Source organism: Amborella trichopoda, chromosome 7 (genome assembly GCF_054954075.1).
Source record: "Amborella trichopoda isolate Santa Cruz 75 chromosome 7, AtrichopodaSantaCruz75HAP2 v2.0, whole genome shotgun sequence".
NCBI lineage: Eukaryota > Viridiplantae > Streptophyta > Magnoliopsida > Amborellales > Amborellaceae > Amborella > Amborella trichopoda.
Window position 1 is genome coordinate 27,549,197 of NC_142342.1, and position 18,389 is coordinate 27,567,585.

Consider the following 18,389-nt stretch of genomic DNA (forward strand, 5'->3'; position numbering starts at 1 on the left):
TTTAGTTTTATTTCGTGGTTTACTCTTTATTCCGCCTGTTTTATGCGCTGATCCACTCCCACCTGAGTGACGTTCGCGACTTCCAGTCGCGATCCCGCATTCAGTCACCCTCCAGTAAGGTACGGTAGGGGTCAGGGGTTGAGTCGTGACATATCCCCTACGCGCGTCGTGGTTTTTGAGAGAGCGATCTCAAGACCGGGGCCACTACGCGTCCAAATCTCAGCAGTCGGGGTCTTCACATCGAGACCTGAGGCGAGATCGAGGCACCCAACCAGTTGTATAACCTAGTGCACATCCACTATACCTTGAAATTGAGAGAGAGATAGATAAAGAAGACTCCACTGACTACATGCCCATCAACCTCGTTATATCTTCTAAAAGGACCCTACCGATAAGTTGGCATTGCAAAGGACCGTAGTATTAGACAAGGATTTCCTTAGAGTGTAATTGCCAATATAGATGATAATGGGGACATTGCAGCACCTAATGAATGAGACATGATAGAGGACATGGACACCAACTGTGAGGAGTACATTGAGGACGAAGATGAAGATCAAGATCATGAGGAGACATATGGGCAATGGAAAAGAATGGTAAGAGTCAGTCATGGAGGATTGTGAAGGGGCACAACATGATACAAAGCCCGATGTAGAGGTAGATGATGCACTGAGATTGGTTCGGGTGGAAATCCAGAAATCGAGGTGCAGCAGCTACTTGGCAAGGGAGAGATATAGTAGTAGTCAACACCATAAGCAGGTTATTAAGGGTGACAACAATATTGAAGCTGTTGAGGGCTATAAAATAGGCCAGCGTGAGGAGAATATGAAAAGTGGATGAGCGTATGAGACTTTGGCCAAGGGCGTACCATGAGAAATATTCTCGACTGGCGAGGGGGCACAACTGCCGCACTACAAACTCCACCAAGGCTTACTCAAAGTTTTGGCAAAGTGAACCCTATGAATCCAGATAGCAAGACACTAGAGTACCATGAGCTCCCTCGTCACTCTCATTACTATTTGCCAATGTTAAGTGCACTTTGTAACTCCCTCCATTGAATTAATGTATTTCAAAATATCTCCCTAATCTTCATATATTAATTTATATAAAAAATTGTTTTACTTTTATTTTTTAAAAAGTTAATATAATAAAATCTACATAAAATCTACATTTTTTCCATACTTTTTGGGTTTTTTGACCCATTTTAAATAATATTTTTTTACTTGACCGTCTTGACTCGTTAATTAGCCCTGAGCCTTGTTCCAAGTTACTCGAAACTGTAACTCGAAACCAACCCAGGACCAGTTGATCAGCCCGGTTCGATCTTTTTGAGACTGGTTTACATCTTATGGGGCTGAAAATTTATTCGATCCAGATCCGAAACCACAATTTTGAATCTGAACATGGATCTAAAAATTGGATATGAAATTTGAATCCAGATCTGAATAAAATTTTGTATCAAATCTGGGTACATATGGATAATATTAATGAGGTGGGCTAATGAGGTGGGCTTGTGAGAATAAAAACCACAACGCCATGACTAGGGTGTACCCTAACTTCTTTACCAAATCATATACAAACCTCACCGATCCTTTGATTAAGTTGCCCAATCTGCCAAGATGAATACGAGGACATTATTGAACGGAATTGAATGGAATATGAATAGGAGAACTAGCAGGCCGTACAAAGATTGTGAACGCACAGTGACAGTGGATACCTTTGTCATTTCATTGAAATCCTGTGAACTGATGTGGACAGGGGCGACAAAAGTAAACGTACCAGAGCGTAGATCAAGGGATGAAATTCAGAGGGACGGAGGGAAGAAGAGGGAGAGGATTTTTAACGGCGGACACAAATTTAATACAGGGAGAGAGAAGTTTTAATTGGAACAGAGGAGAGAGAAACTGTGGGTTTATGCCTTTGTGAGGTTTTAGAGAGAGAGAACAGGGGGTTGGGAGGGTTTAGAGAGAGACGAGAGGGGATTGGACAATTGTACGAGGATGCAGGCATAAAGCTTGACACCTAGAAAGGGCGAGGAGGTGAACTCAGATTACATGGAGAGGATAGAGAAGAGAGAGGTTTGATGAAAGAGAGAAGGGCCGCTTCTGTATCTGTGAGAGTGAGAGAGAGGGAGAAGCAGGGAAGACTGTAATCGTGACTTTTAGATAGATAAGACTGATTTTTAGAGAGAGAAAGGAAGCAGCTCTGGTTCTACGCAACTTTTGATGCAGTAGTGGTTCAATCTCAAATCTCTTTGAGAGGGAAAGCGGTGAAATACAGGTACTGCTGTCAATCCAAGTTCGTCAATTACTTTTCTTCTCTAAAACAACAGCAATCGCCTTAAAGCCATTAATCATTTTAACTTTACTGATCTTTGAGGTTTAATCTCATGTTTTTTACTGGAAAATTTATTTTCTGGGATTAATTTTTTCCATTTACCAGTCATGACGATGATGATTTAGAGATCTCTCGATGAAAGGAAAAAATTCCAGAAAAATAGCGGATAGAGTATAGAGAAGTTCTTTTTCAGACAACTGAAACAGAAAACAAATCGCAGAAAAAATAAAAAAATGTTCACAAGAGCCGGGACGAGCTAGCTTGGCGAAAAACAAAGGAATTTACAAGTCTTTCTAGCCTGAAATTTTAATTTATTATGAGAAAATAGCGTGATATAGCCAGAACTGGAAATTGATTTGCGTAAAAATTTGTAGAAATTATGCAAAAATTATTTTTTTAATGGATATTTGCTATGATTTATGAGAGATTTCGAAGAAAAAGGGAAATCAAAGCTTGTTGCTTTTGGTGTGATTAATGAGAGCTTGTGCTAGTGCTTTTATAATCTATATAGTTCTTTTCTTAATTCATGGGAAAAATCCAATGGATTTAATGATTTAAATATAGCAGCGGATGAATCGAGGACGGGCTTTTTCGGAAGGGCAAAATGAATAACACTGATCAAATGAATTGCAGGAGATAAGTTCAAAGTTGTCACGGAATTCTAGCTCTCCTTTCTCTCTCTAACTCTCAAATTCTTGCTGTCCTTTCTCTCTCTAACTCTCAATTCTTGCTGTACTCTCTCTCTCTAACTCTCCTTCGTAAGTTAGGGTGCGATCAGGTTTGCTACTCTGTATTCCAAGTTCTACTTAGCTACTTTCTCTCTCATCTATCGATTATTTATCTCCAAAATCTTATATGATTTTCTCTCTCTTATTCCCTAGTTTTGTCCTTAGCTTCTCTCTTTCTTCAAGATCTGCTAGCTTATTTTCCTTTTCATTTCTCTGTACATTTTTCTCTCTTTGAATCTCTTCTTTAGAACGACTCATCTCTAAGAAGTTCAGATATCTCCAAACCCTAATTACATTAGATCCCAATGACTGAACGGAAACTGTGTTCCTATTATCACCAATTTCCAGCTGAAATTCGCTCCGAAATGTAGTGATATTGCAAAGTCTGGAGTTTCAGTGACTGGATTATCGCTGAGTTCCAGCTGGCTAAAAGTCGCCGGAAAAATAAGCACAAGAAGCACAGAAGAGATTGGTCCGGGGATCGCCATTCGTGAAAGACTGGATGGAAGTTAAGTCTTCTTTGTGCAGGTAAAATCTAAAAAATGCTGGTTTTTATTTTATTTTATTTTATGTGAGCATATTTTTCCATACCGATTTGACGTGATTAGGTAGGTGGAAGTTTTTTCACTCCATTGGTCTTGGTACATATTTTCACTCCAATTCGTCCAGCACATTTTTTTATCACACCTATTTTAAAATTTTTAAGGGAAAAGTTTATATAGAGCCAAGGCTCTAAATAATCAAATTAGAGCATACATAAAGAATTTTACTAGAAGAGGTTGTTTTGATGCTTAATATTCTCAAATTGATCGTCTCGATGTCAAGATGCATGGACATCAAGATGCATGGACATGAGAAAAACTAGATTTCAAGTTTTGAAAATAGTGTATTTTGTAGCATTTTTTAGCCATCAAATTTAAAGATTTTCAAATTTTCTATATATCTATCAATCTTTTGCATTATTTTTTAAGTTTTAAACTTTATTAATAAAGATAAAAATATATTTTAATTATATCACAAAGATTCCAATATTAAAACCACATTTCTCCATACAGTTTGAAAGTAGGCTCTAATACTGTTGGAAAGTAGGCTCTAATTTGATTCTTTAGAGCCTAAGCTCTACACAAAGGGCACCTAATTTATAAATAGAGAAACTATATTGAAATTTTTAGAAAGAGGAACTCCTCTTTCTTAAGGCTCTTCATTCTGAATTCTCTTTTCACTTTTAAGTCTCTCTCTAAAAGGCATTTCATTATATTGGGTAGGAACTCTTTCTCTCTCTTGAATGTAAGAAACTGATTGGGAAGTCTCTCTGTAATGTAAGGATTTAAGTAGGCAGGATCTGTTTCTCTCTCAAAAGTCGAAGTGTGATGGCAGGAGAGTTGCAGGGAAGATGGCGCGGGCATTGAATGGCACCGCAAGCAGGACCTCGCTCCTCTTCCTACTCGCGTTATTTATTGGGGCCATCATCTCCGCTCGCTGGATCGATGTTGTAAGTTCCCCAACTCATATCCACCATCCGTTGTTGCGTATGAGTAGTGCAGATGGTGTATCATGGCTGTTTGTGTAATACACGTCGCATAGTTCAGCATTCTTTTTGGAAAGCAGTTTGAGGAAAGCCTCATGTCAAATTGTAAATTGCAATTTAAGCGTCGAAAAACCTTTACATCGATCATCTCGACGTAAACATTATGGCTGTAAAAAATTTAGAATTTCAAGTTGTAAAAGTAGTGTATATTATAACAAAGAGTATAGACCATCTACCTTGCCCTAAAAATAAGCGTTCATATAATCTGTGTCATTTTTTTGAGTTTTCAAATTTTTTTTTGTCAGTGTTGAAAATTGATTTAGAACTATCATGAAGATTTCTATGCCAAAAGTGCTTTCCAAATGAGAATTTGAGGTGAGCTTATTTTGTTTCCATAAAAACCTAGGCCTTGTAGCAACCTTATCCTTTATTTTCTTTATTTTTCTTCTTAGGGTTTGATGTTAGAACTTGAATACAACTCCGTAAAAGACGCCGCATGTTTGCTCCGATGGGAATTTATGAATCTGTACGGGTTTTGGAAGAAGAGCCTAAAATTTCTTTGCTAGGGCAACCATAAAAAATATGTAATAAGCAAAGGAGGAAGAGAGAGACGGGGAGAGGAAGGATCGCGACTCGTGTATAAACAGAATCGAGCGGTTTTGGGCTCCAGGCCACTTACTTTTTTTGAAAAGACAAAAGCAATAAAGAGCATGTATACACTATGTTCTTTGTGCCTTGGGAGCATAGTTTATCTCTACAAGGTTAGATGACACAATTAGGAGGATTTTTTCAGTCCGAAATTTTAGGAGTTACCTAAGAATCACCGGTTGATTATTCTCGAAAGAAAAAAAAAAAAGAATTTAAGTTTTTGAATACTTAAATCTTATTTTCTAAATCTCATCTTCGACATTATTTTTTTTCAAGTGTTTAGAGGGTGCAATTAAATTTTTTTTATTGAAGTTAATTTGTGCATTAAAAAGGTTATATCCCCAAAAAATTGGGGTCCTAAAATTAATCCTAGGTGGGGTTTTATCGAGGGAGTAATGGACAATATACTCTTGAAGGAGTAGAATATCTTTAAACTAAAAAGGGAGGGGCTAATTTTTCCTTCTTCCATCATAAAGTTATCCATCAGTTTTCATCTTACCTTCTATAGGATTAGAAGCTAAATGGATTGCCCACCCTAGAAATCGGGCTTGGGTTCGAGTGGTTCGCAGCTGAAACTTAGTTGTGCTATTTCTCAAGTTTGATTCCTAATACTGAACTACAAAAAAAAAAAAAAATGTAATGTTTAATTTTTTGGTCATCACACTTATATATTTAACTCTTTTAAGAAAAGCATTTAGTATTTTAGTTTGATTTATTAAACTAAAGTTCACCAAATGGAAAATGTCGCATAAAAGAACAACAATTACTAATTTTCCTCTTTCTGTTGGGTTATCTTTTATTATTTTTTTTTTTGAGCAATTCAGTGAGGAAGACAGGCCTTACTCATTTTTTTGAAATTTATTTTTTGAAAGTATTAGTGGGGTAGTATTAGTAGTGAGAAAAAAAACTACATGATGACTAGAGTGTCGGGTGCTACCACCACGACCCAAGTACTTCATTCTATAAAGAGAAAGGTTATGTAGTCATTCGACTATTGGCTTTTTTGACGAAGTTTTTTGTATGGCCTAACCTAAACCAAACATTGCTCCTTGTTACATGGAAAGAAGAATATATCCCAAATGACTTTTCTTATTACTTTATTAGGCAATGCACTGCCTTTCTTTATACGACCCGGGATAGAGATGGGAAAATGGTGTTTCAAATATAATGACAGCCAAAGGTGATCTTGGCCTTTGACGGAGAGACACTAGTGATTCATATGACAGCCTGCAAATAGCATGTTTTGATTTACTCATTATAGCTTATTATTATTTGTTTTTGTTTTTTTATTTTATTTTATTTTTTTTCCTATCATTATAAAGTTATCTTTTAATAAATTTTTAGACAATTTTATTTATAAATAACTACAAATTGTTAAAAAAAGTTATATAATTAAATGATATTATTCCAAATGCATTAAATTCGGATAAGATGGCCTATGAATTAAATGAAAAATAATTTTCAATTTCTAATCTTTTGGTTTCTATATTAAAATCTCCCTGAAAGGTCAAAAATGAGTTCTAAACTCTACAAGAGATTGTCCTACTAATATATGAGAGATGTAGAGCTTTTTATGTTTTGAGTAATATAGATTAGGCGGTTTTCACTCTTACAAATTTTTTGAAGTCTCGTGTGCTAATCGGCAATTAACTTCCAAATTCCTATTAAAGAATGAAAAAAAAGTGAAAATCGTCCAAAACTCTTTTGATTTATTTATTGATCATATGTTTGTACAACTTAGAGGTCTATATTTAATTTTTTGATTCATTTTATTTAGGAAAATGCTTGTTTAAGGTCTCAACCTTATGTAGGGATAAGGTGCACTTGACTTCGAGATCCATAGGCATGAAAAAACAAAGGGATTTTTAGTGCTATAAATAGTTTATCTTCTAACACATTATCTCAACCGTCCATTTTTTAAGATTTTTAAGTGTTTATAGATCTACTTGATCATCATTGAAACTTTAAATTTATAATTGCCATAACATTAAATTTTCATATCATTCCAACGCCTTGACACCAAATCTGCATTTTCAACATAGTTTTGATGTGCGACTTACATCAATGGTAAAAGGGTGGCACCTTATACAAACCTCACCCTTATTTATGGTTTTGCAGTCTACTTTAAGCGCAAAGGGCGCCAAAGAACTAGCAGCAAGATCCAAACCATCGGTATACAAATCCCCCCAAAAACCCAGACCTCCTCTTCCTGAAAGACCCCTAAACTGCACGCCCATCAACACAAACTGTTCATCTCTCCCATGGCCTCCGTTTCCTTCCATTCAAAACCTGGACCCACCAACCTCCACTTGTCCGGACTATTTTCGATGGATCCACGAAGACCTCAAGCCATGGAAAGGCACAGGCATCACACAAGAGATGGTAGAAAGAGCAAGGAGAACGGCAACTTTTAGGCTTCTCGTTATTGATGGGAAAGTTTATGTGGAGAGATATGCCAAGGCATATCAATGTAGAGATGATTTTACGATATGGGGTATGCTTCAGCTATTTAGGAGATATTCAGGGAGGGTGCCTGATTTAGATTTGATGTTTGACTGTGTGGATTGGCCCGTGGTGAAGAGGTGGGATTACAGGGGCCGTGTAGTGCCACCACCCTTGTTCCGCTATTGCGGGGATAAGGACTCACTGGATATCGTCTTCCCCGACTGGTCATTTTGGGGCTGGTATCTGTCTTGCTCTCTTTATCTTGGCATTCTCACTTCTTATGAATGCTCTCAATCGAAAAGACAAGTACCCATATTGAGATGCAGACTCTTTTGTTCCTCAGATTTTTATTCTTGGTGTTTATTTTCTTCTAATATTCCAATAGGCTGTGAAATTTAATGGTAGTGTCAATTTTCAGGCCTGAGATAAACATTGAGCCATGGGAGGCCTTATTGAAGGACTTGGATGATGGCAACAAAAAGATCAAATGGATGAACAGGGATCCAACTGCTTACTGGAAAGGGAACCCATATGTAGCTGATACCAGGAAGGACCTTCTCAAATGCAATGTTACAGAGACTCAAGATTGGAATGCTCGTGTCTATGTGCAGGTATCCACGAGCTACAATAATATCGTTTCCTTTTACAAATCACATCCTACTTGAATTTTTCTTTGACCTTGTTGGGGAATTCTAAGACTTGGGTTTTTCTTTTTTTTCCCAATTGACTTTTGAATTCTGTCATCTCAGTTAGAATTGTGACATGAGCATTCTCATTAAGTCAATAGATGGCACAAGTACAGAGAGACAGAAGTGATGACAAAACGACTGAGACTAGGGGTCACCTTCTTTTACAAACCAAATGAACATTCCATTATGGTGTACATGTGCTGGTCACTGTTCACAACACCTTCTATTATTCCTGTACGACCACATGGCCAAAGACAGGGATCAAGCAAACTATATATTATATATACCAAATAAATTGTTCCTAAAAATAAATGGAGCCCAATCCAAACTAGCCTTAACTGTTTCAAGAGCCCAACAGCCTCATTGATTTGGCATCATGTCCGGTTCTACAAGTATTGGACTAGTGGTTCATTAAAGTGGCTTTGATGATCTGCTAAACCAAACATCCACTTTTCTTATGGCAATCCTTGAATAATACCTACCTATGAAAAGAAAATGACTATAAGTGTCTCCAGCCTTTAATGCCGGAATAGCCTTCTCATTGGCAAATGACTATGGAAACTGTGTCGTTTCCATGAATTCTAGAGTAGCTACTATTATCAGATTCAACAACTATTACCCCTTCAACATCGTTCCTTTGTTTGGAAAGGTAACAATTACTCTCTGGACCTATCCTTTTATCATTTAATGCCTATGAAATGTTCTGTATGGTTTTATAACTAGTCCCTGTTCACCAATATTAAGGTTTCTCTTATTGACAATATTCTACTTTGTGTTGATGTTTTTCCTGAAATATCTGTATCAACTTTGTTAATGGCTTATAGGACTGGATAAAAGAGTCCCAGCAGGGATACAAGGAGTCCAACTTAGCAAACCAGTGCACTCACAGGTGGATAATAATTTTTGTAGCTTGATTTGTTCTCTTGTTCTTTATGCATTATTTTATCAATAAATGGAGTGTATTTCTAATTGTAATTGCTTTGTTCTCTTGTTCTTTATGCATTATTCTATCAATAAATGGAGTGTATTTCTAACTATAATTGCAAGTTTTTTCAGATATAAAATATACATCGAAGGGTCAGCGTGGTCTGTTAGTGAGAAATATATTCTGGCTTGTGATTCTCCAACTCTTTTGGTGACACCTCACTACTATGACTTCGTCACCAGGGCTCTCATGCCCACACATCATTATTGGCCAATTAAAGGAGATGATAAATGCAGATCCATTAAGTATGCTGTGGACTGGGGCAACTCCCACAAGCAAAAGGTTGGAACTCTCTCTCTCTCTCTCTATGTATATATCCCCATATCTAAAACTCTTTTCCCCCTTGGTTTGTTACTTTTCTTATATTTTCAAGTATGATTTGAAGTGTATTTAAGTTGTTTATGAGATTTGGTTCTGTTATGTTTGATGAATGTCTCCTTGTCTGTTCCCCATCGTAGGCGCTTCAGATTGGTTGACTCAAATTACTGCTGTTACCTGGCTTCAAAACATTTAAGATCCTTGAGCTTGTTTTGGATTTTTCCATGTAGAAAAATTAGAAATGTTGTTTACCGTTTGCCAAAAAAGAAATATGATTAAAGTGATCATTGATATATGCGAAAAGTTTATATAGAGCCGAGGCTCTAAACAATCAAATTAGAGCCTACCTCAAAAATTTATCTCGACATCAAGATGCATGGACATGAGAAAAAAATGGATTTCAAGTTTTGAGAAAATAGTGTATTTTGTAATGCATTTTTGGAACGTCAAGTTTCAAGATTTTCTAGTTTTCATAGATCTATAGATCTACGCTATTTTTGAAGCTTTTAAACTTTATAAATAAAGATGAAAATATATTTTAAGGCTATCACAAAGCTTTCTAGTGTTGAAACAACATTTCTTGATACTATTTGAAGGTAGGCTCTAATTTGATTGTTTAGAGCAGGGTTTGAAAACTTGACGAGTCGAACCGGACCTAGTTCGACTCGAGAATCGGCAGACCCCGTACCGGTTCCACTACAATATCAGAAATCGTCCGGTTCTAGAGAAGAACCGGTGATTCCATACCGTAAATCGTCATGTGACGTCATGATTCTCCCTATTCTTCGATTCATGACGTCATGGCGCGCCGATTCGTCAATGGGCATTTTTGTAAATTTTAAAAAGTATATTAACTTTTAGGTCCGCACACCTCATCATGTGACTCTCCTCACTTCGCACGCGTTATCCTTGTTAACTGCAAAGAGATATTTATCCATTACAACGTCCTTTTACCTCTTCGATGTGGGATAATGTGAAGGTATTAACTTGAAACATTAATATATTATATATTTTGTTTGCCTTTCTAATACTATTAAGTAACATGTAGCTTACTGGTTATAACTTTCTTTCTACATGTAGGGGCAAATTTTTTTCTTATAAATATTTTTTTTGTCAATTTTTTTTTTTTGAGGTCAAATTTATTTCTTATAAAAAAAACGAAAGGTTTTTTTATCAATTTCACTTTTTGTCAAATTTTTTTATTATAAAAAAAATGAAAGTTTTTTTTATCAATTTCGCATTTTGTCAAATTTTTTTCTTATCAATAAAAAAAAAAATTTTCTTATAAAAAAAAAATGAAAGGTTCTTTCTTGTTTTATCAAATTTCTTTTTTTATTGGATTATTAAAAAACAATATTTATAATAAATTTGAATGATTTTTTTATATTTTTTTTATAGCTTAATCCGACCGATTCGGCCGATTCCCGATCCAGATCGCCGATCCCCCGATCTGGATGGGTTTTTGGGGTGCTCAATGCGGGCCACCGATCTGTTTTTTAAACCATTGGTTTAGAGCCTAGGCTCTATACAAACCGTACTTTTCATATATATATATATATATATATATATATATATATATATATTTATTTATTTATTTATTTATTTATTTATTTTTTCTTTGTCATCTGCAATCCTAGCAAAGGACAAGAACCCCTTGGCCATAATTTTTTTTGCAAATACAACAGAAGCCGTGAAACTCAAAACATTCCTAATCCCACTTCCCCGTTGTTCTAGGCCACCATAAATCTCGAAGTTGGCCACTCTCTAATTGCCACAGCTGGTAATATGATATTCCGAGTGTTCTCTCTCTCTCAATCAAACACCAAAAGTCAAAGTTTCTGTAGGTTTTGTGTATTTTCTATGACTGCCAAATTTCCAGAAGCTACACATTGGAAAATTGTCTTCACAAGTGGTCCTCTCTTTTATTAGTTTCTGAAATCCACGGTCAACAATTTTACTTTGCACTTGTGCATGTAAATGTGTGTCAGTCTGAGAGAGAGAAAGAGAGAGATTGCTGTCTTATGATTTTTGTTTACTCTTTATGCTGCAGGCGCAAGCTATTGGGAAGACAGCAAGCAGCTTCATACTAGAGGATGTGAAGATGGCTTATGTCTATGATTACATGTTTCACTTGTTATCAGAGTATTCAAAGCTCTTGAGATACAAGCCAACGGTGCCTGAAAAAGCTGTGCAATATTGCTCAGAGTCCATGGCTTGCCCAGCAAAAGGAAATTATGAGAAGTTCATGAAGGAGTCATTTGTAAAGGTTCCAAGTGATTCAGAGCCATGCATTCTTCCTCCTCCCTTTGAGCCCCCGGCCTTGCAGTTACTCCTGAGGAGGAAAGCTAATGCCATTAAGCAAGTGGAAACTTGGGAGCAGAATTCGAGGAAAAAAACCAAACTGTGAGTGGTTAGATTTCTCTCTTTGCCAGATGCAACCCAGATCCTAGTGCTAGCCTCAGACCTTTGTATTATTGTCTCCCACTATGTCTAAATTATTTAACTGAATTATTTTCATAATGGTTTTCCATGGAAAGGTGAGGCTTTTTTAATCCTTGTATATGTATTTTTGTACTTGGTCTCTTAGCTATGGCCCTGGGCCGTATCCTCTGTAACATTTGTAATTTTTATTACATTATTTCGCTTATAGATAAAAAGAAATACGGATTGTAAAATTGTAACAGTTTCTCTATGCTAGCTTGCATTAACTAAATTATCTCACATCCTTTATGGAAATTACATAACTTAGACTTGAATTCGATTAAAATTTCCAACATTTCTAATCTAGTGAAACTAAATAACCTTTCACTGAGATGCCTTAAAATAGTAGTATCGTGTTACTTTTTATATATGATGAGATTACAGTTTTGGACTTGTGAATGACCAGCCTCATACTAACTGTTTGTCTACCTGTGGCACGTATTTGTATCAATTTCCACTTCAAGTTTCATAAAAAGGCATTGCTATTGCGCCTTGGGCAAAAATTGGTATTTTCAATGTTGAGATGATTGATTTGAGGATTTTTTTAGCATCAAAGCAACCTTATCCAATAATTTTTTTAAGTTCAAGTTACTTTTTTAGAAAAAGGTTGATGGCCTATTTAAACGCTTTTTTAATATATATTTTTTAGGTAATTTAGTGGAGAAGACAGGCCCCTACTTTTTTTTTCAATAAATCGGGGAGTGACATTTTGAAGGTGTTAATTGGGGGTGTCAGCAATAAGAATGGATACCAGGATGACTGTTATACGAGATGCGTCATTTTACTATATGTTACGATACTAGATAGTGGTGTGTCTCGTGATTGTGGATACTTAAATCTCCACCGCTGCCGAATAATGAAAATGGATGGAGAATGCTCTTCTTTTGTACCCTATAACACATGCGCAGTATACCGTATTCATTGATAAACAAGTTATTAGGCACTATTTACTTCTCCCCCACATTTGGTTATATGCACTGAAAAACAAGTATTTCCACACATTTTGGGTGGGAATAGTATAAGTGTGGGTGAGGATTGTTAATTGCTTCTAGCTAGACTGATAGAGAAATGGAAGGGAAGTATATCAGAGAGAGATTGCGAGAGAGAGAGAGATGAGGTACATAGCTCTTGGATCTTGGAGCTAGGTCGCATCTTCTCTCTCCCTCGCTTCGGTGGGGACATTCGGAGCTTTACTTTGAGAAGGAATGGTAAGGATCGAGTTCAGCCCTTCATGTATGTAAGGATAATGGAGGTCAGAACGAGTAAGGCATGGAGGTTTGGCCCTCAAGTTTCTCGGCAATGGGGGCAAGTATCGTAGGAGGAAGCTAAGCATCCCAAAGTTATCTCTATTGCCCTTGCAGCTTCGGTTCATTGGGCTGCCAAATTGAAACTGGCCATGGTGGGATCTATTCCACCCTCCAATTCTTGATGTCAGCCAGTTTCAAGAATGGGCTTTCAAAGAGTGGGGATGCAATGTTGTGAGTAGGACTATCCCTAGGAACAGGTTGCCCATTATTTTTTATTCTAAAGAGGATGTCGGTAGTGTTGCGAAGCAAACTCAATATGCGTCTATCAAAGGCAGACAAATTACCAATGGAATTTTAGTGGCTCAAGAAGTAATTCATTCCACCAAAGCTGAGGCTTCCAAAGGCATCTTGTGCAAATTAGATTTCGAAAAACCTTATGATAGGGTGGGGTGGGTTTTCCTAGATGACATTTTAAGGGTCATGGGCTTCGGGTTGACCTGGAGGAGATGGATCAAAGGCTGCCTTTCATCTGCTCATCTATTCATTCCCATCAATGGCAAGGCTTGTGGTTCCTTTCAAGCAACCAGAGGCTTAAGACATAGGGATCATCTGTCCCCATTCCTTATTACCTTGGTGGGGCAATCTTTTAGCCTAATGATGAGATTGGCGATAAGGTTAAATTTTATTGAAGGCCTCTAGATTCAAGGTTGTGAGAGTCCTATTTCACATTTACAGTAAGCAGGCGATACCTTGCTTCTCACCTCAGCCTCCTTATAACAAGTTTACTATATTTGGTTGTTTCTCAAATGCAAACTTATCTTAGGGGAAAAGATCAATCTTTCCAAGTCTAAAATTATTGGGATTCATTGTTTAAATGAAGAACTGACTACATATATATATATATATATATATATATATATATCTATATTCATCAATTCAGCAATTGTTATTGATCAAAAGGAAAATCCAAAAGGAACTCGAGCCTTTGGTTTGATCGCTGGCGAATTGAGACATTTGAATTGAACTAAGGTAGTCTCATTAGCTCCCAAAGTATTCTTATGCTACTATACATTAGCTCCCGAAGTATTCTAATGCTACTATACATTAGCTCCCGAGGTATTCTAATGATAGTAGATGAGACAATGGTATAGTATCTAAAATAGATTAATTAATTAGCTGATTGTGTCTCACACATATACCTTTCATGTTCATTTCATAAAAAAGAAAGAAATAAAGAAATAAGGAACATGTTGATCATATCAAAGTCAAGAGATACTAATAATTATAGTTCGTCATGGGTAGGGACACTATTGCTAATAGAATCACTTGTATAAAAAATGCCGATATGGATAAAAAAAAGAAGGGTTCGAAAAGTATCTACCAACATAACCGAAAACATTGTTAAAATAATTCTACAAGAAGGTTTTACTGAAAACGTTAGGAAACATCGAGAAAACAACAAATCTTTCACTGTTTTAACCCTGCGATATAGAAGGAATAGGAAAGGGATATATAGAAAGACTTTAAAACATATAAGCAGATCCAGTCTACGAATCTATTCCAACTATCAACGAATTCCTAGGATTTCAAGTGGAATGGGGGTTGTAATTCTTTCTACTTCTCGAGGTATATATATATATATATTCATCAATGCAGCAATTGTTATTAATCAAGAGGAAAATCCAAAAGGAACTCGAGCCTTTGGTTCGATCGCTGGGGAATTGAGACATTTGAATTGAACTAAGGTAGTCTCGTTAGCTCCCAAAGTATTCTTATGCTACTATACATTAGCTCCCGAAGTATTCTAATGCTACTATACATTAGCTCCCGAGGTATTCTAATGATAGTAGATGAGACAATGGTATAGTATCTAAAATGGATCAATTAATTAGCGGACTGTGTCTCACGCATATGCCTTTCATTTCCATTTCATAAAAAAGAAAGAAATAAAGAAATAAGGAACACGTTGATCATATCAAAGTCAGAAGATACTAATAATTATAGTTCGTCATGGGTAGGGACACTATTGCCAATAGAATAACTTGTATAAAAAATGCCGACATGGATAAAAAAAGAAGGGTACGAAAAGTATCTACCAATATAACCGAAAACATTGTTAAAATAATTCTACAAGAAGGTTTTACTGAAAACGTTAGAAAACATCGGGAAAATAACAAATCTTTCACGGTTTTAACCCTACGACATAGAAGGAATAGGAAAGGGACATATAGAAAGACTTTAAAACATATAAGCAGATCCGGTCTATGAATTTATTCCAACTATCAACGAATTCCTAGGATTCAAGTGGAATGGGGGTTGTAATTCTTTCTACTTCTCGAAGTATATATATATATATATATATATATATATATATATATATTCGTCAATGTAGCAATTGTTATTGATCAAGAGGAAAATCCAAAAGGAACTCGAGCCTTTGGTTCAATCGCTGGCGAATTGAGACATTTGAATTGAACTAAGGTAGTCTCGTTAGCACCCAAAGTATTCTTATGCTACTATACATTAGCTCTCGAAGTATTCTAATGCTACTATACATTAGCTCCCAAGGTATTCTAATGATAGTAGATGAGACAATGGTATAGTATCTAAAATGGATCAATTAATTAGCGGATTGTGTCTCACGCATATGCCTTTCATTTCCATTTCATAAGAAAGAAAGAAATAATGAAATAAGGAACATGTTGATCGTATCAAAGTTAGGAGATATCAAAGTTAGGAGATACTAATAATTATAGTTCGTCATGGGTAGGGATACTATTGCCCATAGAATAACTTGTATAAAAAATGCCGACATGGATAAAAAAAGAAGGGTTCGAAAAGTATCTACCAATATAACCGAAAACATTGTTAAAATAATTCTACAAGAAGGTTTTACTGAAAACGTTAGGAAACATCGGGAAAACAATAAATCTTTCACGGTTTTAACCCTACGACATAGAAGGAATAGGAAAGGAACATATAGAAAGACTTTAAAACATATAAGCAAATCCGGTCTACGAATTTATTCCAACTATCAACGAATTCCTAGGATTTCAAGTGGAATGGGGGTTGTAATTCTTTCTACTTCTCGAGGTATATATATATATATATATATATATATATATATATATATATATATATATATATATATATATATATATATATTCATCAATGCAGCAATTGTTATTGATCAAGAGGAAAATCCAAAAGGAACTCGAGCCTTTGGTTCGATCGCTGGCGAATTGAGACATTTGAATTGAACTAAGGTAGTCTCGTTAGCTCCCAAAGTATTCTTATGCTACTATACATTAGCTCCCGAAGTATTCTAATGCTACTATACATTAGCTCACGAGGTATTCTAATGATAGTAGATGAGACAATGGTATAGTATTTAAAATGGATCAATTAATTAGCGGATTGTGTCTCACGCATATGCCTTTCATTTCCATTTCATAAAAAAAAAAGAAATAAAGAAATAAGGAACATGTTGATTATATCAAGGTCAGGAGATACTAATAATTATAGTTTGTCATGGGTAGGGACACTATTGCTAATAGAATAACTTGTATAAAAAATGCCGACATGGATAAAAAAAAAAGGGTTCGAAAAGTATCTACCAATATAACTGAAAACATTGTTAAAATAATTCTACAATAAGGTTTTACTAAAAACGTTAAGAAACATCGGGAAAACAACAAATCTTTCATGGTTTTAACCCTACGACATAGAAGGAATAGGAAAGGGACATATAGAAAGACTTTAAAACGTATAAGCAGATCCGGTCCACGAATCTATTCTAAGTATCAACGAATTCCGATTTCAGGTGGAATGGGGGTTGTAATTATTTCTACTTCTCGAGGTATAATGACAGATCGAGAGGCTCGACAAGAAGGAATTGCAGGAGAGATTTTATGTTCTCTATGGTGATCCTTCTGATATACGAATTTTATCCGTAAGTTCCTATTTCTTTTATGAAAAAAGAGAGGAGAGACAAGTTGGCTAATACCACTTATCTTCTATTAGTGGATACTTCAAGGAAGGGGATTACCTGGAATGAAAGAACAAAAATTCATTCATGAAGGTTTAATTACTGAATCACTTCCTAATGGCATGTTCCAAGTTCTCTTAGATAATGGAGACCTAGTTATATGTTATGTTTCAAGAAGGATCCGACGTAGTTTTATACGGATAGTACCAGGTGATAGAGTGAAAATTGAAGTAAGTCATTATGATTCAACCAGGGGACGTATTATTTATAGGCTTCGCAACAAAGATTCGACTGATTAGACGGCTTCTGAAAAATTCCTTTCATTTCTTCCATAAGGATATCGAGATTCCAAAGTTCAAGAAACTTCATTTTTTCTTCCTTGAAAGAAATTCATAATTCAATTAAGTAAGGAGCGACAAATATGAAAAGAAGGGCCTCTGTACGTAAGATTTGTGAAAAATGTCGACTGATTCGTAGGCGAGGACGAATTATAGTAATTTGTTCCAATCCGAGACATAAACAGAGATAGGGGTGATTTTTCTATTTCTAAAAGGGGACTTCACAGGGTGCCCAACAAATAAAGGATCTATTTTTGACATGAAATGGATATATCCGTATATCTTTGACTCATATTTATTAGATAATAAAAGAGGAAAAAACCTATAATAAGAATTGGTTCACGTAGGAATGGACGTATTGGTTCACGTAGGAATGGACGTATTGGTTCACGTAAGAATGGACGTAGAAGACCCAAAGGAGCTATTCATGTTCAAGCGAGTTTCAATAATATCGTTGTGACTGTTACAAATGTACGAGGGCGGGTGGTTTCTTGGTGCTCCGCGGGTACCTATGGATTCAGAGGCACAAGAAGAGGAACACCATTTGTTGCTCAAACCATAGCAATAAATGCTCTTCGTACGGTAGAGGATCAGGGTATGCAACGAGCAAAAGTTATGATAAAGAGCCCTGGTCTCGGAAGAGATGCAACATTATGAGCC

General features: G+C 36.0%; 1 protein-coding gene across 8 annotated transcripts; it reads left to right on the top strand.

The window, feature by feature from the left end:
• The first annotated feature begins 1,796 nt into the window (after nucleotides 1-1,796).
• On the top strand, nucleotides 1,797-12,350 carry LOC18432827 (uncharacterized). Of its 8 annotated transcripts, none has more exons than XM_020666379.2 (8): nucleotides 1,797-2,277; nucleotides 2,899-3,590; nucleotides 4,440-4,554; nucleotides 7,357-7,922; nucleotides 8,102-8,294; nucleotides 9,197-9,261; nucleotides 9,429-9,639; nucleotides 11,726-12,350. In XM_020666379.2, exons 2-8 carry the CDS (start codon nucleotides 3,565-3,567, stop codon nucleotides 12,080-12,082), a joined length of 1,533 nt encoding a protein of 510 aa, XP_020522038.1. In that variant the 5' UTR covers nucleotides 1,797-2,277; nucleotides 2,899-3,564; the 3' UTR covers nucleotides 12,083-12,350. The 8 variants fall into 8 exon arrangements, with proteins under 8 accessions (XP_020522038.1, XP_088727844.1, XP_020522037.1 ...); XM_088871718.1 differs by having other exon boundaries at nucleotides 2,902-3,590; nucleotides 7,357-7,989; XM_020666378.2 differs by having other exon boundaries at nucleotides 2,902-3,590.
• The last annotated feature ends 6,039 nt before the right edge of the window (nucleotides 12,351-18,389 follow it).